This window comes from Aegilops tauschii, chromosome 5 (genome assembly GCF_002575655.3).
Source record: "Aegilops tauschii subsp. strangulata cultivar AL8/78 chromosome 5, Aet v6.0, whole genome shotgun sequence".
Classification (NCBI taxonomy): domain Eukaryota; kingdom Viridiplantae; phylum Streptophyta; class Magnoliopsida; order Poales; family Poaceae; genus Aegilops; species Aegilops tauschii.
Window position 1 is genome coordinate 368,300,427 of NC_053039.3, and position 25,948 is coordinate 368,326,374.

The following is a 25,948-nucleotide window of genomic DNA, read 5'->3' on the forward strand; positions in this document are numbered from 1 at the left end:
TTGTATGACTTTTGGATCGATTACCTTCTGAGAGATTGCACTGAGGAATGCACATAACTTCACAATGGTTAATCGAACTTTTTACGGTAGAAGCCCCCTGAATGCAACCGGAAGCAGTTGCTTCATAATCACGTGGTAGTGATGAGACTTTAGGTTCTGGAACTTTTTCTCTGCCATATTTATTATTTCCTTTATATTCAATGAGAAGCCAGATGGGACCTTCACACTAAGCAGGCATTCAAAGAAGATTTCCTTCTCTTCTTTGGTAAGAGCGTAGCTGGCATGACCCTGATGTATGCTGTCTTTTCCGTGCATACGTTGCTGGTCCTCTCATGCCTCCAGTGTTTCTTTTGTCTTCCCATACATGCCCAAAAAGCCTAGCAGGTTCACGCAAAGATTCTTCGTCACGTGCATAATGTCGATTGCAGAGCGGACCTCTAGGTCTTTCCAATAGGGTAGGTCCCAAAAATATAGATTTCTTCTTTCACATGGGTGCGTGTCCGTCAGCGTCATTCGGAACAGATTGTCCGCTAGGACCCTTTCCAAAGATTACGTTTAAATCCTTGACCATATCAAGTACATCATCACCAGTACGGGGGCGAGGCTTCTTCCGGTGATCTGCCTCATCTTTGAAATGCTTGCGTTTCTTTCTTATGAGATGCCTGCTCGGAAGAAATCGAGATGTCCCAGGTACACATTCTTCTTACAATTATCCAAATATATACTGTTGGTATCATTCAGACAGTGCGTGCCGAAAGGTTACTAAGAGCAGACCAATCATTGATGGTCACAAACAGCAATGCATGTAGGTCAAATTCCTCCTGATTGTGCCCATCCCACGCACGTACACCTTTTTCATTCCACAGCTGTAAGAGTTCTTCAACTAATGGCCTTAGGTACACATCAATGTTGTTGCCGGGTTGCTTAGGGCCTTGGATGAGCACTGGCATCATAATGTACTTCCGCTTCATGCACAACCAAGGAGGAAGGTTATACATACATAGAGTCGCAGGCCAGGTGCTATGACTGCTGCTCTGCTCCCCAAAAGGATTAATTCCATCTGTGCTTAGACCAAACCATATGTTTCTTGCATCATCTGCAAAATCCTCCCACTTTCTCTTGATTTTTCTCCACTGCGACCCGTCAGCGGGTACTCTCAACTTTCCGTCTTTCTTACGGTCTTCTTTGTTCCATAGCATTAACTTGGCATGCTCTTTGTTTTGGAACAAACATTTCAACCGTGGTATTATAGGAGCATACCACATCACCTTGGCAGGAATCTTTTTCCTGAGGCGCTCACCCTCAACATCACCAGGGTCATCACGGCTGATCTTATAGCGCATTGCACCGCATACCGGGCATGCATTCAAATCCTTGTATTCACCGCGGTAGAGGATGTTGTCATTAGGGCATGCATGTATCTTCTGCACCTCTAATCCTAGAGGGCAGACAGCCTTCTTTGCTTCATACGTATTGTCGGGCAATTCGTTGTCCTTTGGAAGCATCTTCTTTAACATTATCAGCAACTTTTCAAGTCCCTTGTCAGATACACCATTCTCTGCCTTCCATTGCAGCAATTCCAGTTTGGTGCCCAGCTTTTTCTTGTCATCTTCGCAATTTGGGTACAACAATTTCTTGTGATCCTTTAACATGCGCTGCAACTTCAGTCTCTCCTTTTCACTTGCGCAGTTTCTCTTTGCATCGGCAATGGCCCGACCAAGATCATCCCCGGGCTCATTTGATGCCTCTTCTTCAGCTCCTTTCCGCATTGCCGGCTCGGCTTCTTTCCCCATTGTTGTACCATCGTATTCAAGGAACCCATGGCCATGATAGTTGTCGTCATCATCTTCTTCTTCGTTCTCTTCCATTAGGACCCCTCTTTCTCCGTGCTTGGTCCAACAGTTATAGCCGGACATGAAACCGGACTCAAACAGGTGGACGTGAATGATTCTTGAGTTAGAGTAATTTCGATCATTCTTACAGTCAGCACATGGACAACACATAAAACCATCCACCCGCTTGTTTGCCTCAGCCACAAGCAAAAAAGTATGCACGCCCTTAATGAACTGGGGAGAGCATCGGTCATCGTACATCCATTGCTGGCTCATCTTCATTACACAACATCGAAAATACCAAATTAATGCAAGTTCATACATAAAGTTCATACACACTTATTCTCATAAAACAACATACAAACTCTCTAGCTAAAGCATTTAAATGCAACAACAAATGCGATCAAGATCGCAACTAAGGTAACAATTGATCCAACAGCATAATGATACCAAGCCTCACTATCAATGGCATATTTTCTAATCTTTCTAATCTTCAAGCGCATTGCATCTATCTTGATCTTGTGATCATCGATGACATCGGCAACATGCAACTCCAATTCCATCTTCTCCTCCTCAATTCATTTCAATTTTTTTCAAGTAATTGTTTTCTTTTTCAACTAAATTTAACCTCTCGACAAGAGGGTCGATTGGAATTTCCAGTTCACATACCTCCTAGATAAAAATATCTATGTCAACTTGATGGGCATAATTTGTCATAAACACGAAATGTAAAAAATACTTATAAAAGAGAATATACCACATCCGAATCATAAACCGGACGAGGGCCGGGACGGATATCAAAACCATGCCACTATGTATAACAAACAACGTACGAGTAAGAAAATTATACAAGTAACTATATATCTAAATCACACAAACATAATTTTTTTTTAAAAAGATAATAACAAGAGGCTCACCAAGGTGGTGCCGGCGACGGGACGGTGCGGGCGATCGACGGTGGTTAGGATGGGGACGGGAAGGCACTAAGTAAACCACACCTACATATGCAAACTAAGAGTTAATTTGAGCTCAAATTGCATATAAATCAAATAAACTACCACATATAATTACTCCCAAACTAAAACCCTCAAATCACTATACTTATAGAGCATTACAAGAGCTAATATAGCAATGAGAGATAAAAGGGCAAAGTTGCTAACCTTTGTGATCACTTGGATGGATGGGGGACCTTCAAATCTTGACAAATTTTGGGCAAAATGAAGGATGGGCTCAAGCTTTGGGGCAGAACAGAGAGAAGAGGAAAGGGAAAGAACAAAGAGCTCGATCACGGGCTGGACGAAAGGTTTATATAGGAAAATCTTTAGTCCCGATTCATGACACAAACCGGGACTAAATGTGAGCTTCTAGTACCGGTTCGTGCCACGAACCGGGACTAAAGGGACTGGTGAGGCCCCAGCCTGACACCAGCCTGCCACCACCTCTTTAGTCCCGGTTCGTAGCACGAACTGGTACTAGAGGTTCAACACCAACCGGGACTAATGATGCCCGCCCGCCTAGCTGTTGGAACCGACACTAATGTATCTCACGTAAAGTAGTTTTTCTACTAGTGCATGGCCTTCTTCTACTCCGACGTAAGCTCGTCCCAGAGAGCTTTGGCCGTGGAGGGATCCCAGGGGGGGAGCGGTGTGGAGACGGATGAATGTGCCTATGACCGGGGCAACGGTTTATATAGCACCGGTGGACGACAGAGGGACGGACGGGTGGCGCCGGAGGAGACGCATCGGCAACAACGTGCCATCAATGCGGGCGGCATACCAATGGACGTGCGGCCGTTGTGTCGTTTGAACGTGCGGCAATCGCCTGCATCGGAAAACCGCGCGGTGGCGCTCTCTCGGCCGGTGCGCCGCTTCAATGCCGGCGCCAGTGAGTTGTCGTGTCCGCTCTGGCCGGGCATGAATGCTGGCGCTGACGCTCTGGAGGGCACTGACCGAAAATACGCAGGAAGGGGGAGGGTTTTTGGTGGGTCACGGCGGTTAGAAACGGGCTTGGGATCAATCCACACTCTCGCAAACCACCCCACTTTTGTCTCTTGGAAGAAATCGCGTCCGGACCACGCCATGAATTGATACAGGTCCGCGTTGAAATGCTTCGACGGTCCAAATCATTGTGGGAGGTTTGTGGGTCGGCGTTAGAGATGCCCTAATCCCATGTGAAACGCCTTGTGTGTAGCATTTTCGCCAACTGTGAGAAAAAGGATCAAAGACCAAGACCACGAAAAGGGCTGGTCAACGATAGAACGGATGCACACAGAATAAAATCGAGCTACATGCCTCTTCTTTTTCCTCCGGCAGGTTATGCTCCGGAGTACGTAATCCAGATCCAAATTCCAACTACTGCTACTTCTTCTTCACAGCCTACAGCTCTTCGCCATCCAAGCTTACAATTCTTCATCAAACCCTGCATATTAATTCTGAAACCTTTCTCCCATAGTCATGGGCGGATGCGTTCCTGTTGCCAGAGCAGTGGATCCGATGGAGACGATGAGCGAGGCGCCTCCAGCTTCAGGTCCAAGGCCGCCCAGGTGCGTTGCTTTCCAATCATCAGAACCCAGCGGCAAGTACTTGTGCTACGCGCGCCAAGGCAAGGGGGCTGCCGCCGATGGGTTGTTCCAGCTAGACGGCGAGGACGTCACCAGCCCTCACACGAGGTTCTTCATGGAGCCGTCCAAGGCGCACCCCGGGCTCCTGCACGTCAGGTGCTGCTACGACAACAAGTACTGGGCGGCGAAGCAACTGCACGACGGCGACGACGATGGCGGCTGGATCGTCGGAGCCGCCGACGAAGCGGAGGAAGACTTGTCCAAAACGACGTGCACGCTGTTTAAGACCACGCCCAGCGACCGTAGCTCCGGCTATATCAGGTGCGTTTCTTATTGGCCCAAGGTTCATTTTCCTCATGTTTTGTAAGAAGGTCCAACTTAATTGTGACTCTTGTATATATATTCTGAAAACAGGTTTGTACATGCTCAGCTCCAGATGTACGCGTGCGTGTCCAAGGAGAATCTCCATTTCTCCTTGCAGAAAGGAGATGAAGATTTGGGCGGTGGCTACATCGTCCACGATCTGTCGCAGCAGGTGGTCTTGCCTAGATACCTTGCTTTCAAAGGTGACAACGGCATGTACCTCTGCCCGCGGATCATCGAGCGCCATGAATACCTGCAGTTCTCAGCACGGGACGTGGATCAAACCTTGGTCAACCGCGTCCACAGCAACCAGGACGGAACGTGCCGTATATGGTCGAATCACTTCGGCAGATTCTGGCGGCGCAGCCCCAACTGGATCTTCTGCGACTCCCCCGACGGCGCCACAAGCGGCGACGACGTCGACGTGGACACGCTGTTCCGGGCAGTCAGTTTCGGCAGCTTCGTGGCGCTCCAGAGCCTCGGCAACAACTGGTACTGCAACAGGCTGACCACCGAAGGCAAGAAGAGCTGCCTCAACGCCGGGGCCCCAACCATCACGGCGGAGGCAAGATTACGGCTGGAAGAAGCCGTTGCTTCCCGTGAGATTTACGACGTCGTCTTCGACCTCTCGCGGCCTAGAGTCCACGGGAAGACCAGCGTCGTCGGCATGGCGGCTGCCTCTGCTCTCAACGACGCTGCCTCGGGCGACACGGCTCAACTCAAGCTAGAGTGTAGAGACACGGAGAAAAGGACCTGGGGTTCAAGTGTTACGGTGAACCTTGGTGTCAGGGCGAAGATCCATGCTGGCGTTCCGCGGATCACCGCCGGTGGGAATGTGGAGGTTACAGACGAGTTTAGTGGACCGTACAGCTGGGGATCATCCATGGAGAAAGAAACAACCAAGGATGTCGACTACCAAGTCACCGTGCCCTCAAAGACTAGGGTAACAGTGTCCATGGTGGCAACAAGGGCGTCCTGTGACGTTCCCTTCTCCTACAAGCAGAGGGACACACTGTTGGATGGACATCAAGTTACTCATGATATGAACGATGGCCTCTACACTGGTCAAAATTGCTTCGATTTTGAGTTTGTAATAACCAGCGAGGAAAATATCTAATGTCAGTCTTGGTTATAGATGACAGTAAACTTCCTACACATTGTTTTGTGATGCTAGCTACTCCTATTGCCGTCACCGCCTCTCCTCGTCCCTCCCGTTGTCGCCGGAGGACGCCGGCTAGCAAAGCACGCTCGGTCGACGGTGACAAGAGGGCTACTCCCTCGCGCGACATCTGTTGTGGCGGCGCGGCAGCCACGAACAGTGCGACGTTGGTGGCGGCCCCAGGAGCTTGCAGTGATAGTCGTGATGTGGTGCCTACTTGGGCAGCACGGTAGACAGCGGTTGTCGGCCTCAGCAGCGAAAATGGACCTCCCACGGCCAGATCTGTCAGTGCGGGGCGGCAACAAGGTTGCTCCTCACGTGGCGGCGTGGGCATCAGTAGGCGCGCTCTCTGTGGTGTCTCCGGCTGTGTTGGTGTAGTGGCATGTCTTTCCCGCGTGACGGTGGCGGCTCCTTCTCGTGAGGTGACAGTCAGCGGTGGCGTGTTCCGGTCGGTGTTGGGCCATTTGTTGACCATTCTGACTTGCAGCGGCGGCCTCGCTCCAGATTGCGGTGGGTCTGTGTGGGGTTCCTCTCTTCTCTTCAGATCAGATCCAGTGGTTACTTTCGATAGTATTCTACTACGGATGATTGTTTGACACATAGGGTGGTTGTCCAGTGCGGCGATGGTCGCACGTTGCATGTACCTACAGGGATCATGGAAAAATGACGATGAGACATGACGTGACTTGAGACTGCGTCCGTATTTCCTTAAAGAAAAAGGGATGATGCAGGCGACGGTGAGTATTTCTCTCAGTTATGAAATCAAGATTATCAAACCAGTAGGGCAATCACGCAACCATGCAGCATGACGACGGTAAGTATTTTCCTCAGTTATGAACCCATCACGAAGCACCTCTTCCCATTGCAAGATAAATAGATCAAGTTGGCCTAACAAAACACAAATATCGGAAAAAAATACGAGGCTATAATAATCAAGTATGGATTAAGGCAAAACAAATCTGATTATAAACTCATAATTCATCGGATCCCAACAAACACACCGCACAAAGTCATTACATCAAGTAGATCTTCAAGAGACTTTGTATTGAAGAACAAAGAGAGAAGAAGCCATCTAGCTGTTGGGAAATGTTGCATGAAAAAAAATATCTACACACACGCAAGATCTATCCATGAAGATGCATAGCTGCGAGAGGGGAGAGCATCTTCATACCCTTGAAGATTGCTAAGCGAAAGCGTTTATGAACGCGGTTGATGTAGCCGTACACCTTCACGATCCGTCCCGATTAAGTACCGAACGTACGGCACCTCCGCGTTCAGCATACGTTCAGCTCAATGACATCCTCGCCTTCTCGATCCAGCAAGAGGGGCGAAGTAATAGATGAGTTCCGGAAGCACGATGGCCTGGTGTCGGTTAGTGATGAAGAACAATTTTCGCAGGGCTTCGCCAAGCACTACATAAATTAGACGGAGGATAAACTAGAGGGACGGGGTTGCCGGCACACAGCTTGGTGAATCTTGATGTGTCTTGGGTGCTAGCCCTGCCCCTCTATTTATATGTTGAGCCTTGGGGTCGAAACTTGGAGTAAAAGCCTCCTCAAAGTCGGTTTTGCCCGGAAGGCAAGAGTCCTTGTCGGACTCCAGGCCCAGACGCCAGGGTTCCTGGTGTCTAGCCCCCAGACGCCAGGGTTCCTGGCGTCTGGCCCCTGGCCTTCGCAAAACTTCCTTTTGCACTTTCCAAAACCCTCGTGGGCTTTACCCCTTGGCCAAAATAAATTGTTCTCGTGCCCAAACATTTCGGGAAACATCTGAAACCCCTTCCGGTGAATTTCAGAACCCTTCCGGAGACCAAACACTATTATCCCATATATCAATCTTTACCTCCAGAACATTCCGGAGCTCCTCGTCATGTCTGTGATCTCATCCGGGACTCCGAACAACATTCGGTCACCAACATACATAACTCATATAATAATATATCGTCAACGAACGTTAAGCGTGCAGACCCTACTGGTTCGAGAACTATGTAGACATGATAGAGACGCTTCTCTGGTCAATAACAAATAGCGGGACCTGGATGCCCATATGGGTTCCTACATATTCTACGAAGATCTTTATCGGTCGAACCTTATGACAACATACGTAATTCTCTTTGTCTGTCGGTATGTTACTTGCCCGAGATTCGATCGTCGGTATCTTCATACCTAGTTCAATCTCGTTACCGGCAAGTCTCTTTACTCGTTCCATAATACATCATCCTGCAACTAACTCATTACTCACTTTGCTTGCAAGGCTTCTTATGATGTGTATTACCGAGAGGGCACAGAGATACCTCTCTGATACTCGGAGTGACAAATCCTATTATTGATCTATGCCAACTCAATAAACACCTTCGAAGATACCTGTAGAGCATCTTTATGATCACCCAGTTACGTTGTGACGTTTGATAGCACACAAGGTATTCCTCTGGTATCCGGGAGTTCCATAATCTCATAGTCGGTGGAATATGTATTTGACATGAAGAAAGCAATAGCAATAAACTAAACGATCAATATGCTAAGCTAACGGATGGGTCTTGTCCATCACATCATTTTCCTAATGATGTGATCACGTTATCAAATGACAACACATGTCTGTGGTTAGGAAACCGTAACCATCTTTGATCAACGAGCTAGTCTAGTAGAGGCTTACTAGGGACACGGTATTTGTTTATGTATTCACACATGTATTTAAGTTTCCGATCAATACAATTATAGCATGAATAATAAACCTTTATCATGAATAAGGAAATACAAAATAACAACTTTATTATTGCCTCTAGGGCATATTTCCTTCACTAGCTACTGCCTACGGACCCGTAGGTCTGAGGTGAACTACTCACGCATCATCGGAGAGGCACTAATGAGGATGATGAACCCCTCCGTGATCGTGTTCCCCTCCGGCGGAGTGTCGGAAAATGGCTCTAGATTGGATCTCGTGGCTCTGGAACTTGCGGCAGCTAAAACAATTTGTCATCGACTCCCCTAGGGTTTCTGGAATATTTGGGTATTTATAGAGGTGATAGTCGGTGGAGGAGACCCCTGTGGGCCCCACTGTTGGGGAACGTAGTAATTTCAAAAAAAAATCCTACGCACACGCAAGATCATGGTGATGCATAGCAACGAGAGGGGAGAGTGTTGTCCACGTACCCTCGTAGACCGAAAGCGGAAGCGTTTAACACAACGCTGTTGATGTAGTCGTACGTCTTCACGATCCGACCGATCAAGTACCGAACGCACGGCACCTCCGAGTTCAACACACGTTCAGCTCGATGACGTCCCTCGAACTCCGATCCAGCCGAGTGTTGAGGGAGAGTTTCGTCAGCACGACGGCGTGGTGACAATGTTGATGTTCTACCGACGCAGGGCTTCGCCTAAGCACCGCTACGATATTATCGAGGTGTAATATGGTGGAGGGGGGCACCGCACACGGCTAAGAGATCAATAGATCAATTGTTGTGTCTCTGGGGTGCCCCCTGCCCCCGTATATAAAGGAGCAATGGGGAGGCCGCCGGCCAAGGAGGAGGGCGCGCCAAGGGGGGAGTCCTACTCCCACCGAGAGTAGGACTCCTCCTTTCCTTGTTGGAATAGGAGAAGGGAAGGGAGAAGGAGAAAGAAGGAAGGGGGCGCCCCCCCTCCCTAGTCCAATTCGGACTAGTACAAGGGGAGGGGTGCGACCACCCTTTGGGGCCTTTCTCTCCTTTCCCGTATGGCCCATTAAGGCCCAATACGAATTCCCGTAACTCTCCGGTACTCCGAAAAATAACCGAATCACTCGGAACCTTTCCGAAGTCCGAATATAGTCGTCCAATATATCGATCTTTACGTCTCGGCCATTTCGAGACTCCTCGTCATGTCCCCGATCTCATCCGGGACTCCGAACTCCTTCGGTACATCAAAACTCAATAAAACTGTCATCGTAACGTTAAGCGTGCGGACCCTACGGGTTCGAGAACTATGTAGACATGACCGAGACACGTCTCCGGTCAATAACCAATAGCGGGACCTGGATGCCCATATTGGCTCCCACATATTCTACGAAGATCTTTATCGGTCAGACCGCATAACAACATACGTTGTTCCCTTTGTCACTGGTATGTTACTTGCCCGAGATTTGATCGTCGGTATCTCGATACCTAGTTCAATCTCGTTATCGGCAAGTCTCTTTACTCGTTCCGTAATACATCATCCCGCAACTAACTCATTAGTCACAATGTTTGCAAGGCTTATAGTGATGTGCATTACCGAGTGGGCCCAGAGATACCTCTCCGACAATTGGAGTGACAAATCCTAATCTCGAAATACGCCAACCCAACAAGTACCTTTGGAGACACCTGTAGAGTACCTTTATAATCACCCATTTACGTTGTGACGTTTGGTAGCACACAAAGTGTTCCTCCGGTAAACGGGAGTTGCATAATCTCATAGTCATAGGAACATGTATAAGTCATGAAGAAAGCAATAGCAACATACTAAACGATCGAGTGCTAAGCTAACGGAATGGGTCAAGTCAATCACGTCATTCTCCTAATGAGGTGATCCCGTTAATCAAATGACAACTCATGTCTATGGCTAGGAAACATAACCATCTTTGATTAATGAGCTAGTCAAGTAGAGGCATACTAGTGACACTCTGTTTGTCTATGTATTCACACATGTATTATGTTTCCGGTTAATACAATTCTAGCATGAATAATAAACATTTATCATGATATAAGGAAATAAATAATAACTTTATTATTGCCTCTAGGGCATATTTCCTTCAGTCTCCCACTTGCACTAGAGTCAATAATCTAGTTCACATCGCCATGTGATTTAACATGAATAGTTCACATCACCATGTGATTAACACCCATAGTTCACATCGTTATGTGACCATCACCCAAAGGGTTTACTAGAGTCATTAATCTAGTTCACATCGCTATGTGATTAAGACCCAAAGAGTACTAAGGTGTGATCATGTTTTGCTTGTGAGATAATTTTAGTCAACGGGTCTGTCACATTCAGATCTGTAAGTATTTTGCAAATTTCTATGTCTACAATGCTCTGCATGGAGCTACTCTAGCTAATTGCTCCCACTTTCAATATGTATCTAGACCGAGACTTAGAGTCATCTAGATTAGTGTCAAAATTTGCATCGACGTAACCTTTTACGACGAGCCTTTTGTCACTTCCATAATCGAGAAACATATCCTTATTCCAGTAAGGATAATTTTGACCGCTGTCCAGTGATCTACTCCTAGATCACTATTGTACTCCCTTGCCAAAATTAGTGTAGGGTGTACAATAGATCTGGTACACAGCATGGCATACTTTATAGAATCTATGGCCGAGGCATAGGGAATGACTTTCATTCTCTTTCTATCTTCTGCCGTGGTCAGGCTTTGAGTCTTACTCAATTTCACACCTTGTAACACAGGCAAGAAACTCTTTCTTTGACTGTTCCATTTTGAACCATTTCAAAATCTTGTTAAGGTATGCACTCATTGAAAAAACTTATCAAGCGTCTTGATCTATCTCTATAGATCTTGATGCTAAATATGTAAGCAGCTTCACCGAGGTCTTTCTTTGAAAAACTCCTTTCAAACACTCCTTTATGCTTTGCAGAATAATTCTACATTATTTCCGATCAACAATATGTCATTCACATATACTTATCGGAAATGCTGTAGTGCTCCCACTCACTTTCTTGTAAATACAGGCTTCACCGCAAGTCTGTATAAAACTATATCCTTTGATCAACTTATCAAAGCGTATATTCCAACTCCGAGATGCTTGCACCAGTCCATATATGGATCGCTGGAGCTTGCATATTTTGTTAGCACCTTTAGGATTGACAAAACCTTCTGGTTGCATCATATACAACTCTTCTTTAATAAATCCATTAAGCAATGCAGTTTTGTTTATCCATTTGCCAGATTTCATAAAATGCGGCAATTGCTAACATGATTCGGACAGACTTAAGCATAGATAAGAGTGACAAACTCTCATCGTAGTCAACACCTTGAACTTTGTCAAAAACCTTTTTCCGACAAGTCTAGCTTTGTAGATAGATAGTGACACTACTATCAGCATCCGTCTTCGTCTTGAAGATCCATTTAATCTCAATGGCTTGCCGATCATTGGGCAAGTCAATCAAAGTCCATACTTTGTTCTTCATACATGGATCTCATCTCAGATTTCATGGCCTCAAGCCATTTTGCGGAATCTGGGCTCACCATCGCTTCTTCATAGTTCGTAGGTTCGTCATGGTCTAGTAACATAACCTCCAGAACAGGATTACCGTACCACTCTGGTGCGGATCTTACTCTGGTTTACCGACGAGGTTTGGTAGTAACTTGATCTGAAGTTACATGATCATCATCATTAACTTCCTCACTAATTGGTGTAGAAGTCACAGGAACAGATTTCTGTGATCCAATAAGGGAGCAGGTACAGTTACCTCATCAAGTTCTACTTTCCTCCCACTCACATCTTTCGAGAGAAACTCCTTCTCTAGAAAGGATCCATACTTAGCAACGAATGTCTTGCCTTTCGGTTCTGTGATAGAAGGTGTACCCAACTGTCTCCTTTGGGTATCCTATGAAGACACATTTCTCCGATTTGGGTTTGAGCTTATCAGGATGAAACTTTTTCACATAAGCATCGCAACCCCAAAATTTTAAGAAACGACAACTTTGGTTTCTTGCCAAACCACAGTTCATAAGGCGTCGTCTCAACGGATTTTGATGGTGCCCTATTTAACGTGAATGCAGCTGTCTCTAATGCATAACCCCAAAAACGATAGTGGTAGATCGGTAAGAGACATCATATATCGCACCATATCTAATAAAGTACGGTTATGACGTTCGGACACACCATTATGCTGTGCTGTTCCAGGTGGCGTGAGTAGTGAAACTATTTCACATTGTTTTAACTGAAGGCCAAACTCGTAACTTAAATACTCTTCTCCACGATCAGATCGTAGAAACTTTATTTTCTTGTTACGATGATTTTCTGCTTCACTCTGAAATTATATGAACTTTTCAAATGTTTCGGACTCTTGTTTCATTAAGTAGATATACCCATATCTGCTCAAATCATCTGTAAAGGTCAGAAAATAATGATACCTGCTACGAGCCTCAATATTCATCGGACCACATACATCTGTATGTATGATTTCCAACAAATCTGTTGCTCTCTCCATAGTTCCGGAGAACGGCGTTTTAGTCATCTTGCCCATGAGGCACGGTTCGCAAGCATCAAGTGATTCATAATCAAGTGATTCCAAAATCCCATCAGTACGGAGTTTCTTCATGCGCTTTACACCAATATGACCTAAACGGCAGTGCCACAAATAAGTTGCACTATCATTATTAACTTTGCATCTTTTGGCTTCAATATTATGAATATGTGTATCACTACGATCGAGATCCAACAAACCATTTTCGTTGGTGTGTATGACCATAGAAGGTTTTTATTCATGTAAACATAACAACAATTGTTCTCTAACTTAAATGAATAACCGTATTGCAATAAACATGATCAAATCATATTCATGCTTAACGCAAACACCAAATAACACTTATTTAGTTTCAACACTAATCCCGAAAGTATAGGGAGTGTGCGATGATGATCATATCAATCTTGGAACTACTTCCAACACACATCGTCACCTCGCCTTTTACTAGTCTCTGTTTATTTTGCAACTCCCGTTTTCGAGTTACTACTCTTTAGCAACTGAACCAGTATCAATTACCGAGGGGTTGCTATAAACACTAGTAAAGTACACATCAATAATCTGTATATCAAATATACCTTTGTTCACTTTTACTAGTCTCTGTTTATTCTGCAACTCCCGTTTCGAGTTACTACTCTTAGCAACTGAATCAGTATCAATTACCGAGGGGTTTCTATAAACACTAGTAAAGTACACATCAATAATCTGTATATCAAATATACCTTTGTTCACTTTGCCATCCTTCTTATCCACCAAATAGTTGGGGTAGTTCCGCTTCCAGTGTCCAGTTCCTTTGCAGTAGAAGCACTTAGTCTCAGGCTTAGGACCAGACTTAGGCTTCTTCACTTGAGCAGCAACTTGCTTGCCGTTCTTCTTGAAGTTCCCCTTCTTCCCTTTGCCCTTTTCTTGAAACTAGTGGTCTTGTTAACCATCAACACTTGATGCTCTTTCTTGATTTCTACCTTCGTCGATTCCAGCATCGCGAAGAGCTCGGGAATTACTTTCATCATCCCTTACATACTATAGTTCATCACGAAGTTCTACTAACTTGGTGATGGTGACTAGAGAATTCTGTCAATCACTATTTTATCTGGAAGATTAACTCCCACTTGATTCAAGCGATTGTAGTACCCAGACAATCTGAGCACATGTTCACTGCTTGAGCTATTCTCTTCCATCTTTTAGCTATAGAACCTGTTGGAGACTTCATATCTCTCAACTCGGGTATTTGCTTGAAATATTAACTTCAACTCCTGGAACATCTCATATGGTCCATGACGTTCAAAACGTCTTTGAAGTCCCGATTCTAAGCCGTTAAGCATGGTGCACTAAACTATCAAGTAGTCATCATATTGAGCTAGCCAAACGTTCATAACGTCTGCATCTGCTCCTGCAATAGGTCTGTCACCTAGCGGTGCATCAAGGACATAATTCTTCTGTGCGGCAATGAGGATAATCCTCAGATCACAGATCCAATCCGCATCTTTGCTACTAACATCTTTCAACATAATTTTTCTCTAGGAACATATCAAAAATAAACACAGGGAAGCAACAACGCGAGCTATTGATCTATAACATAATTTGCAAAATACTATCAGGACTAAGTTCATGATAAATTTAAGTTCAATTAATCATATTACTTAAGAACTCCCACTTAGATAGACATCCCTCTAATCCTCTAAGTGATCACGTGATCCATATCAACTAAACCATGTCCGATCATCACGTGAGATGGAGTAGTTTCAACGGTAAACATCACTATGTTGATCATATCTACTATATGATTCACGCTCGACCTTTCGGTCTCCGTGTTCCGAGGCCATATCTGTTATATGCTAGGCTCGTCAAGTTTAACCTGAGTATTCCGCGTGTGCAACTGTTTTGCACCCGTTGTATTTGAACGTAGAGCCTATCACACCCGATCATCACGTGGTGTCTCAGCACGAAGAACTTTCGCAACGGTGCATACTCAGGGAGAACACTTATACTTTGATAATTTAGTGAAGGATCATCTTATAATGCTACCGTCAAACAAAGCAAGATAAGATGCATAAAGGATTAACATCACATGCAATCAATATAAGTGATATGATATGGACATCATCATCTTGTGCTTGTGATCTCCATCTCCGAAGCACCGTGCTTGTGATCTCTATCTCCGAAGCACCGTCATGATCACCATCGTCACCGGCGCGACACCTTGATCTCCATCGTAGTATCGTTGTCGTCTCGCCAAATAATTGCTTTTACGACTATTGCTACCGCTTAGTGATAAAGTAAAACTATTACATGGTGATTGCATCTCATACAATAAAGCGACAACCATATGGCTCCTGCCAGTTGGCGATAACTCGGTTACAAAACATGATCATCTCATACAACAAATTATATCACATCATGTCTTGACCATATCACATCACAACATGCCCTGCAAAAACAAGTTAGACGTCCTCTACTTTGTTGTTGCAAGTTTTACGTGGCTACTACGGGCTTAGCAAGAACTGTTGAGGATATAGACCTTGGAGTCACCCGCCAGGAGGGCCGGGTTATTCTAAGGGTCATTGCCAGAAGCCCGGAGCTAAGTGTCAAGATAATGGGCCAGAGATGGGCTGAGACCCGGATATGGCTTAAAGCCTGTAGTTACAATCATTGTTATAGTAGGCTTGTAGTGTAAGGCAAGTATTGTTCAGAGTCCGAGCCGGACGCTCTTATGAGCCGGCCGAGACTCTGAGGGCTGCGGGGCGTCAGCCTCCCTATATAAAGGGAGGACCCGGCAGCGGTTTAAGGGCGACAACAACCTCATCGAGAACCGGGCATAGCTGTTTAGCTCCCTGGCGATCGTAACCCTAATCAATAACACCACGAACTGGACGTAGGCTTTTACCTTCACCGTAAGGGGACGAACCAGTATAAACCCTCGTGTTCCTTGTCCCGCATAACCCCTTCAAGATTCCTAGTTGCGATGGCTCCACGACTAAGTCCTAGCTCAAGGACATCTGCCGTAACAACTCCACGACAGATGGCGCCCACCGTGGGGCCGGCGCACGGTGGATTTGAGTTCTTGAAGGGCAGCTTCGAAGGGCTCAAGGGATACGCCGTAGGCCGGATGACCAAGAGTCGTCGCGGCAAGCTCTACATCAACGACAAGGACTGGGGCCCCGACGCCGGCTCAATTGAGTACGGGTACCGGGTCCCCTTTGGCGGAATTCATGTCTTCATTGGCAAGATCGGTGAGCCGGGCCCCGAGCCGGATCTCTGCGCCGATCTCATCGAAACGGCTCAGCGCGCACGACCCGCCCGGGCCCGGCCTGCCTTAAGGCGTGCCTTTGTGGGATGCATCCATAAAGGGCCCTCTGATCCATCCGGGTCCGGTGATGAGGCGGCCGCCGGCTCTGACGGCGAGTAGGCCACTGATGAGTCAAACTCATTGTACCAACTTCAAGATGGCAGGCTCATAGGTTGTTCCGACGGTGATAGTATTCCGGACCTTTTCGAGCCGCCAAGTCAGGTTGGAGTTTTTATGGCTGGTGCGCAGCCTGTTCAGAACCCTGCTGCTGGAGCAGGAAACCCGGTGCCTTCTCTGGCTCAGGTGCTGATGGATCTCACGGACAAGATGACGGCCCTGTTAACCGCCACGGTTGACCCGGCGGATCAAGCCCAGCATGATGCGGAGGTGGCACAGTTGAAATTGGATCTGATAAAGGCTAAAGAGGATCTTGCAGCGGAAGGGATCAGGCTGGCTGCGGAGCGGGCGGCTCTCGACGCCCGGACTCAGTTGATTCAGGCGCAGTCCTTACAACTCACAATGGATCAGAACGCGGCCAATGAGGTCATGAGAAGGAGGCATCAGAAGGCCCAGTCTCGACTCCCGCCGGTTTACGATCCACGCAATCTCTTCAACACGCCGGGTGCAGGATCCAGTAACCCGCCAGGGGTCATAGCACCCGAGTCTGGACCCCTCATTCAGCCACGAGTGATGGGGCCTCCCCAGGTGCCCCCTGCCCCGCTTCAGTATGTGCCAATACCCCCGGGCCATTATAATAACCCGCTGGAGAACATGGTCGCTGCGGCAGCACGGCTGGCGGCTCTCCCAGTTGACGGCGACTCCCCGACGGCTATTGAAACCCGCCGGGTCAGGGAATTGCTTCAGACAGCACTGGCGCAACAAGAGGCATACTCCTACAGCCGGGACAGGATCCACTCAACCCCTCGACCAGGCCAGAGCCCGAGTTACAGCCGACACATGGTCTCAGCGACCGGCTCAAGTAACGTCCGACGCCATGACCCGCCCCCTGGTCATGGCCCGGCTCATAATGGAGCCTTCTACGCAACAGACCAAGCGCGGCGAGAGGCGGAGCAGGCGCCTCAATTGACGGCTTACCAGACCCCCCCCGGCGTATCCAACGGCGTCCGTTGATGTGGGAATTTCTACTAGGACCGGGGGTGTCCCTTGTTTGGTACCAGCCATCCGTAATGAACGTCTGCCTAAGGACTTCAAGGGCCCTAGGAAAGTGCCTAACTATACAGCGGACTTACAGCCTGCAGCCTGGATTGAGAGTTATGAGATAGCCATGGAATTGCTGGAGGTCAGTGAGGCGGCCATGGCCAAATATTTTACCATGATGTTAGATGGAACTGCCCGCACGTGGTTGAAAGGGTTACCACCGAACTCCATTGGGTCTTGGGCTGAGCTGAAAGCCCGGTTCATTCAAAACTTCAAAGATACCTGCAGGCAGTCTAAGTCAATTGTGGATTTGACTAACTGTAAGCAGCAGGAGGGTGAGTCCACGACCCATTGGGTTCGCCGGGTCAAGGAGATCATACATTCATCAGATAAGATGGATGCCAGCTCTGCAGTCTTAATGTTGGAACAGAACTGTCGCTTTGTGCCCCTTAAGATGAAGCTTGGGCGGCTCAAACGCGACTGCACCGATATGGGTACCCTAATGGCGGCTCTTGTCAAGTACGCCGATTCCGATGGTACCAAGGATCCCCCTTCAGATGATGAAAGGGCAGGGAAGGGAAAGAAGAATGGCAACGGCAAGGGTCCTCAGTTTAATCCGGGGAACCAAGGAGGAGGCAAGCGTAAGGCCGATGGCAGCCTAGAGTTTGTAGCCAACACCAACTCTCAAGGTAATAACCAGCGACGCAAGGGGAGGCCCCCTCCCCGAGGCGGCGGGTCAGGACCTTCTCTGGAGTAGCTGTTGAACGAACCCTGTCCGAGACACGGCTCTAGAGAGAAGCCAGCGACTCATCTGTGGAAGGATTGTGCTATCATGAAGGCCTTTAAAAACTACAATGGTCCGGGTGGCGGCTCAGGCGCCGGCGGCTTTCATGGCCCGGGCGGCGGTTCAAATTCCGGTCCACAGAACGGTCAAGGGGGCTTTAATCAACAGTCCGGTCAGGGTCATCAACAGCAGCAGGGGGGTTATCAGACCAACCCGAAGCAGCTTAGCGGTGGACAGTATCATGTGTTCACCACTAGTTTGTGCAAACGAGACGAGAAGCTTCACAAGAGGGCTGTTAATGCTGTTGAGCCGGCGGTTCCACGCTACTTACGGTGGTCTGAGCAGCCCATAGTGTGGAGTAGGGAGGATCACCCCCCCGGGTGGATAACCCGGGCCACCTGGCCTTAGTGGTGGCTCCTCAGGTGGGAGGCTATAAGTTCACAAAGGTACTCATGGATGGAGGCAGCAGCATCAACATCCTCTATTATGAGACTTTCCGTCGTATGGGGCTAGTCGATAAGAACCTCAGTCAGTCAAATAGTATCTTCCATGGTGTGGTACCCGGTAAGTCGGCTTATCCAGTCGGCAAAATCGAACTGGAAGTGGCTTTTGGTGATGAAAACAACTACAGGGTGGAGAAGTTGACCTTTGAGGTGGTCAAGATAAGAAGTCCATACCACGCTATATTTGGACGGCCGGCTTACGCCAAGTTCATGGCACGGCCGTGTTATGTGTACTTACAGCTCAAGATGCCAGGTCACAATGGGACCATTACGGTTCACGGCAGCCGGAAAGTGGCTCTGGAGTGTGAGGAAGGTGACGCAGCTTATGCAGAGTCTGTTTGCGCCACAGAAGAGTTGAAATTTTATAAAGACAATGTTGACCCAACAGATATGACCTCTCTGAAAAAGCCAACCACAGAGAATGAACCAGCAATGAAATTTAAATCAGCTGATGAGACTAAACTTGTTGATTTTGTTCCAGGTGACTCGTCTCAGCAGTTTAGCATCAGTGCAAATCTGGACCCGAAATAGGAAAGCGCGCTCATCGAGTTCATCCGTGAGAATAGGGACATCTTCGCGTGGAAGCCTTCTGACATGCCAGGTGTACCTAGAGAACTCGCTGAGCACACTCTCAATATTGATCCAAAATTTAAGCCGGTCAGACAGTTCCTTCGACGGTTTAACGAAGAGAGGCGGAAAGCTATTGGTGAAGAAGTGGCCCGGCTCTTGGCAACCAGGTTCATTGTTGAGGTTTTTCACCCGGAGTGGTTGGCTAACCCGGTGCTCGTACTCAAGAAGAACGGCACCTGGCGGATGTGTGTGGACTACACGGACTTGAACAAGGCGTGTCCGGCTGATCCTTTTGCTCTCCCCCGTATTGATCAAATCATTGACGCTACGGCAGGTTGTGCACGCTTAAGTTTCTTGGATGCCTATTCTGGGTATCATCAGATTAAGATGGCAGTTAAGGACCAGGAGAAGACGGCGTTCATCACTCCCTTTGGAGCCTTCTGCTATGTGTCTATGCCTTTTGGACTCAAGTGTGCACAGGCGACTTACCAGCGTTGTGTACAGAATTGTCTTCATAAACAGATCGGGCGCAATGTTCACGCTTACGTGGATGATATTGTGGTTAAATCCATCAAGGAGGAAACCCTGATAGATGACTTAAGGGAAACCTTCGATAATCTCCGGGTCTACAAGATGATGCTTAACCCGGCCAAGTGTGTTTTTGGTGTTCCTGCAGGCAAACTATTGGGCTTCTTGGTTTCTGACAGAGGCATTGAGGCTAACCCAGAGAAGATCAAGGCTATCACCTCCCTAGCTAAGCCGGCATGTATAAATGACGTTCAGCGTTTGGCGGGTCGCATCGCTACTTTAAGCCGGTTCATAAGCCGTTTGGGTGAGAAGGCTATGCCTCTATATCAGTTGATGAAGAAGACTGATAACTTTATCTGGAATGATGCAGCTAATACCGCTTTTGAGGATTTGAAACCAACTGGCAGAGCCCCCCGTCCTTGCTGCTCCGATTGATAAGGAGCCCTTGCTACTATATGTAGCGGCAAATGCACGAGCTGTCAGCGTGGCTATTGTTGTGGAGCGCAAGGAGGCGGGTAAGGAGCATCCGGTTCAGCGGCCGGTTTATTATGTCAGCGAGGTGCTCATTGAATCCAAGCAGCGGTACCCGCATTGGCAGAAGCTCGTATACGGTGTGTTCATGGCGAGCCGGAAGCTCAAACATTATTTTCAGGGTCATCCCATCACTGTGGTCAGTTCTGCCCCCCTTGGTGATATTATCCAGAACAGAGAGGCTACAGGGAGAATTGCTAAGTGGGCTATAGAACTTGGACCTCATGGCCTCAAATATGTGCCACGCACTGCTGTTAAATCTCAGGCCTTGGTGGATTTCATCAATGATTGGACGGAGTCTCAAGTGCCTGAGCAAAAGCCGGATAACACTTATTGGACTATCCACTTCGATGGGTCCAGACAGTTGGAGGGCTCGGGGGCTGGTATTGTATTGGCTTCCCCTAAAGGTGACAAGTTCCATTATGTGCTACGGTTGATGTTTCCTTGCACTAACAATGCGGCTGAATACGAAGCTTTGCTCCACGGTCTACGGGTGGCTAAGGAGATGAGCTTAAGCCGGGTAAGGTGCTTTGGGGACTCAGATTTGCTGGCTCAACAAGTATCAGGCACCTGGGATTCTAAGGATCCCCTCATGGCGGCTTATCGTCGCGAGGTTGATGCCATTGCTGGGCACTTTCAGGGATACCAAGTGGAGCACATTGATCGCAGGAAGAACGAGGCGGCTGATGCTTTAAGCCGGCTAGGCTCTCAGCGAAAGCCGGTGCCGCCTAACACTTTCCTGGATGTCCTGTATAACCCCTCGGTTAAGTTGCCTACAGAAGAAGACTTGGCTATCCCTGACCCGGAGGCGCGACTGGTGGCGGCTCTTCATGTCATACCAGACTGGACAATGCCATATCTGGCTTACATAACCCGGGGAGAATTGCCGGAGGATGAAACTCTGGCCAGGCAAATAACCCGGCGGGCTAAGTCGATGATTGTTATCGACGGCGAGTTGCATCATCGCAGTGTTTCAGGGGCATTTCAGTGTTGTATCTCCCCTGAGGAAGGTCAAGAGATCTTGCGCGAGATCCATGAAGGGTATTGTGGCCATCATGCCGGTTCAAAATCTCTTGTAGCCAAGGCTTTCCGTCATGGTTTTTATTGGCTGACAGCTCACGCTGATGCAGAGGACTTGGTCAGTAAATGCGATGGTTGCCAAAGGTTCTCACGACGGGCTCATGTGCCGGCTCAGGAGTTGAGGATGATCCCAATCACTTGGCCCTTTGCGGTCTGGGGGCTTGATATGGTTGGGCCTTTTAAACGATCCAAGGATAAGAAGACCCACCTCTTGGTGGCCGTTGACAAATTCACGAAGTGGGTGGAGGCTGAGCCAGTTAGCAAGTGCGATGCAGCCACGGCGGTTCAATTTATGAAAAAGGTGATTTTCCGCTTCGGCTTTCCGCACAGCATCATAACTGACAATGGCACCAATTTATCCAAGGGCGCTATGGAAGAATTTTGTCAACGGGAGCATATCCGACTTGATGTTTCCTCAATGGCTCACCCCCAATCCAATGGTCAAGCTGAGAGAGCTAACCAGGAGATTCTAAAGGGCATCAAACCCCGGCTTTTGGTCCCTTTGCAACGGACGCCGGGTTGTTGGGTGGAGGAGCTGCCCTCCGTCTTATGGAGCATCAACACTACTCCTAATAGGTCTACTGGCTTCACGCCTTTCTTCATGGTTTATGGAGCAGAAGCAGTCCTCCCCAGCGACATCCGTCACGATTCGCCTCGTGTGGCGGCTTATGTTGAGACGGATAATGAACAAGCGCGCCAAGATGCTCTGGACTTGTTGGACGAACAACGGGATGTGGCGGCAGCCCGTTCAGCGATTTACCAACAAGACCTGCGCCGCTATCATAGCCGCCGGGTCAAATCCCGGGTCTTCCAGGAAGGCGACCTTATGCTCCGGCTCATCCAGGATCAAACTGATGCACACAAGTTATCCCCACCTTGGGAAGGGCCCTTTGTGGTCAGTAAGAACTTGCACAACGGGTCATATTATCTCATTGATATTCGGGAACATAAGGATTCGCGTAAATCTGAGGAGGAGACCCGTCGGCCATGGAATATAGCTCAGCTTCGGCCTTACTACACTTGAGCTGCCGGCTCTCGTGGTGTACATATTTATCTCAGACATGTATATATTATGATAAGCAATAAAGCAGTACCTCTGTCCTTTTTTCTCCTCCAATTATGTGTGTGTCATTTTTTACATACTAATTTGAAAGGAGGATCCGGCTTATGATCGTATTCGAGTCTAGCCGTAGGCAGTAAAGTCACTTGGGGGCTTCCTGTTCAAACATGGGTCGTATTCGAACCAAAGAGAACATAGCTGTCGATACCCATTTTGATTGGCAAAGTGCCGAGCTCATTGGGAGGTTGCCTTTGGTCATATTTGAATCACAATGTAACCCCTCTGAGAACCGACGTGGATCGTATTCGAATCAGCGTCGTTAAACAATTTTCAGAGTCACTTGGGGGCTTCCTGTTCAAACATGGGTCGTATTCGAACCAAAGAGAACATAGCTGTCGATACCCTTTTGATTGGCATCGCCGCACCCACTGGGGGCTATATGATCGCATCCGAATATTAGCTTAACCCCTTTGGACCGGGTTTCTGGTCGTATTCGAATCGGAAGCCCCAAGTTTTTATATTTTGTCACAAGTCTACTCTGATCATGTCAAAGTATGTACTGCTGGGTCTCACTTGCCGGCTTAATTTTGGTTTATCTTGTTAGTTGAATATCATGGATGTCATCAAGACAGGTCAATTCGAGTTCAGGTATCAACCAAGCTACCCGGGTTATTTAAATCGGAAGTATGCTTACAGGCCGTTAAGTGTGTTATCACGGCTATGTTCCGAGTATAGTTAACGACCAGTCTTTTTTGGTTCGTATTCCGGGTTATCCATTTCAAACACCTGATTCTCAGGGCGGTAAGCCGCCTTGAGACTTGTGATTTGCCTTTCTATGCAGACACTTGAAGGTATTTTTTAAGGTTGAGAAGGACAAAGGCGTAATTATGATCCGGAGGAGCACCAAAAGAATAACTTCAAGGGGTTTCAGCATTCATTACGTGCACGATGGCACGGCAGAGATAAATTGTTGCACTTATTCTATTACAAAAATCCTTCAAAGACTCAAGGGTGGGGCGTTGTTCGGTGAACCGCCAGCCGCTTTATGACGCCTGCTGAGTTGAAGTCCCCGGCTCGTCTTCTGCTCCGGCTGATCCCAAGACCTCGAAGGTTGACGACTTCCAGTCGATGCCGCTGAGAGCTTCGAACTGGGCCTCTTCGTCAATTAACCCGGCCGGGTCAATCTCGGGGGCGAAGGTGTGCTGGCGAGCCGGAGGAATCAGACTGAGAGCTTCATAGCGAGGGGTTGGAATCCTCTGATTCTCCGCGTTGTACCCCGGCTGATACTTGGATAAGTCGGTGTCGTTCCCAATGATGGTGGCCACCGGGCGCAGAGCTTTCACACATGCCGTGAAGTCCTTCTGGTCGAAGGCGGAGCCGTCTTCCTTCAGGCTTGGGTAACCCAGGGCGATGTCTGCCGGGTCTAGCTCCGGCAGGAATGCTTTGGCCCGGCTCAGCGCGGCAATTGCTCCGGATCTCGCGGAGGCTCGGCGTAGCTCCTGATCCGCTGTGGCAGAACAGCGAGCCGGCGCAGGACTCCAGCCAGATGGGTTGGCACCTCGTTGGATAGGGCCACCACAGCTAAGGCGCGCTGTGACCCGGTGTAGAGTTGTTCCACCAGGGTGTACACGGCCTTTAACTTGGTGACCACGCTCTGGTTGAGGTTGGCACTCCTGGGACCTGTTTAATAAAGGTCAGACAAGCCGGTGACAAGGATGAGTCATAATATATACAGATTTGACGAAAGCCGGCGAGGCGACTTACCGAAGATAGCAGCCACCATTTGGGAAACCTGGCGCTTTAGGCCGGAGAGCTCAGCGGTCTTCTCAGTGAGGGCCTTCTCCGCCTGTTCGGCCCGGGTCACCAGGGCAGCTCTCTCCTCAGCCCAGGCCTTCCGCTCAGCATCGAATTCGGTCTTCAGCTTCTCTTGAGCGGCGATGCTGGAGACAAACTTGGCGTTTGCCTTCCGGGTCTCCATCTCTTGTGTCTTTAGCCGGCTCTTGAGATCCGCAAGGTCCGACTCAAATTTCTTGCCAACAGCCTGCATATATTTCCGGGTTATTCACAGTCATTCTATAAGTCCCAAGCACTTTCCAAGCAAAGACACTTGGCACTTGGGGGCTAATGCATATTGAACGTATCTATCTACGTACTGCCGGTTCAGTTAAGTAAACCGGAACCTAAGTCTACGACATATTCAAGTATAAGTCATAGACTTGGGGGCTAGAATGACAAGGATCACTATGCAGAAAGTAAGAAGACAGCAGAAGGTTACCTCAGATTTTTGTTGGATCTGGTTGACCATGGCGATCTCGGCGTCTCGGCTCTTGTGAACTTGGCTGATGTAGCCTGAGACGAGCTCTCCAATGCTTAAGTCGGTGTAGCTGGAGAGATCCAGATTCACCCGGTGGGGTTGCAGCAACTCCCCCTTGGCGGAGCATTTGGCCAGCGCGGTCGGCCTCCCTGGCTCAACATACTCCGTCCGGGTCGTTAGCTGGTGGGGCTGAGCTGGAGGCCTCCGGGTTAGCCGATGCTTCGGTCGTTGTCTTGGTGGTCGGGGCAGGGGCTGCAGGCGCCGTGTCCATGGGAATGGTGGCTTCGACGGCGGAGGCGGCTGGCGGCTCTTGAGCTGTCGTCTCCGGCTCAGGCAAGTCTGGCACTCCGGCTGACCTGGTCTTCTTTGCTCTTTTGGTGAGCTTTGCCTGGGCACTGAAAAAACAGAAGTGTTAGGTATACAAAGAGTAAGTACAGACAGATAATGTAGGGAGATTATTATTACCCGGGTGCAGTTTTGAAGGCCGGCAGACTTGACTGCATGGAGTCACCCGAAGAGGGGGAGGTCTCCTGGTAATTGGAGTCAGAAGAGTTGAGTGGCTGACGGATGACACCCGCCAACGGATGAAAAGGGTACAGGTGAGAAAAAACCTCAGTACGACGCTTCCTTGTTGCGTCGGGTAACCCGGCGGAGAGGTCGGCGTCCTTGCGGGCCCGGGTGTGACGCCGGCTTTCATGGACCTGTTGCTTCAAAAGAAATTGAGGGTCTTGATGAGCTAATGGATGAGAAAAGCTTACTTTCCGGGTTACTCTTCGGACTTTCAGCTGCGGCAAAGGCTCCGAGTCGGAGGAAAGTGATGTTACCTCTTCAATCACCGGGTTACTGGCGCCGGTGTCATCCTGTCAATAAGCAAAATGTTGATAAGGCGGACAGCAGCAAACGACAAATATGGCAGGAGTTTAAAGGTTTAAGGGTTACCTCTGACTCGGAGCTGTCGCTTAATTGCAGCAGCTCCGAAGCAGTGGGTCTGCTTCCCTTTTTGCG

General features: G+C 48.3%; 1 protein-coding gene across 1 annotated transcript; it reads left to right on the forward strand.

Annotated features, from left to right (window-relative positions):
* Positions 1 to 4,324: 4,324 nt before the first annotated feature.
* Positions 4,325 to 5,872, forward strand: LOC109779531 (uncharacterized). The gene is made up of 2 exons (XM_020338151.3): positions 4,325 to 4,713; positions 4,807 to 5,872. The coding sequence occupies exons 1-2, from the start codon at positions 4,325 to 4,327 to the stop codon at positions 5,870 to 5,872; spliced, it is 1,455 nt and encodes a 484-aa protein (XP_020193740.3).
* The last annotated feature ends 20,076 nt before the right edge of the window (positions 5,873 to 25,948 follow it).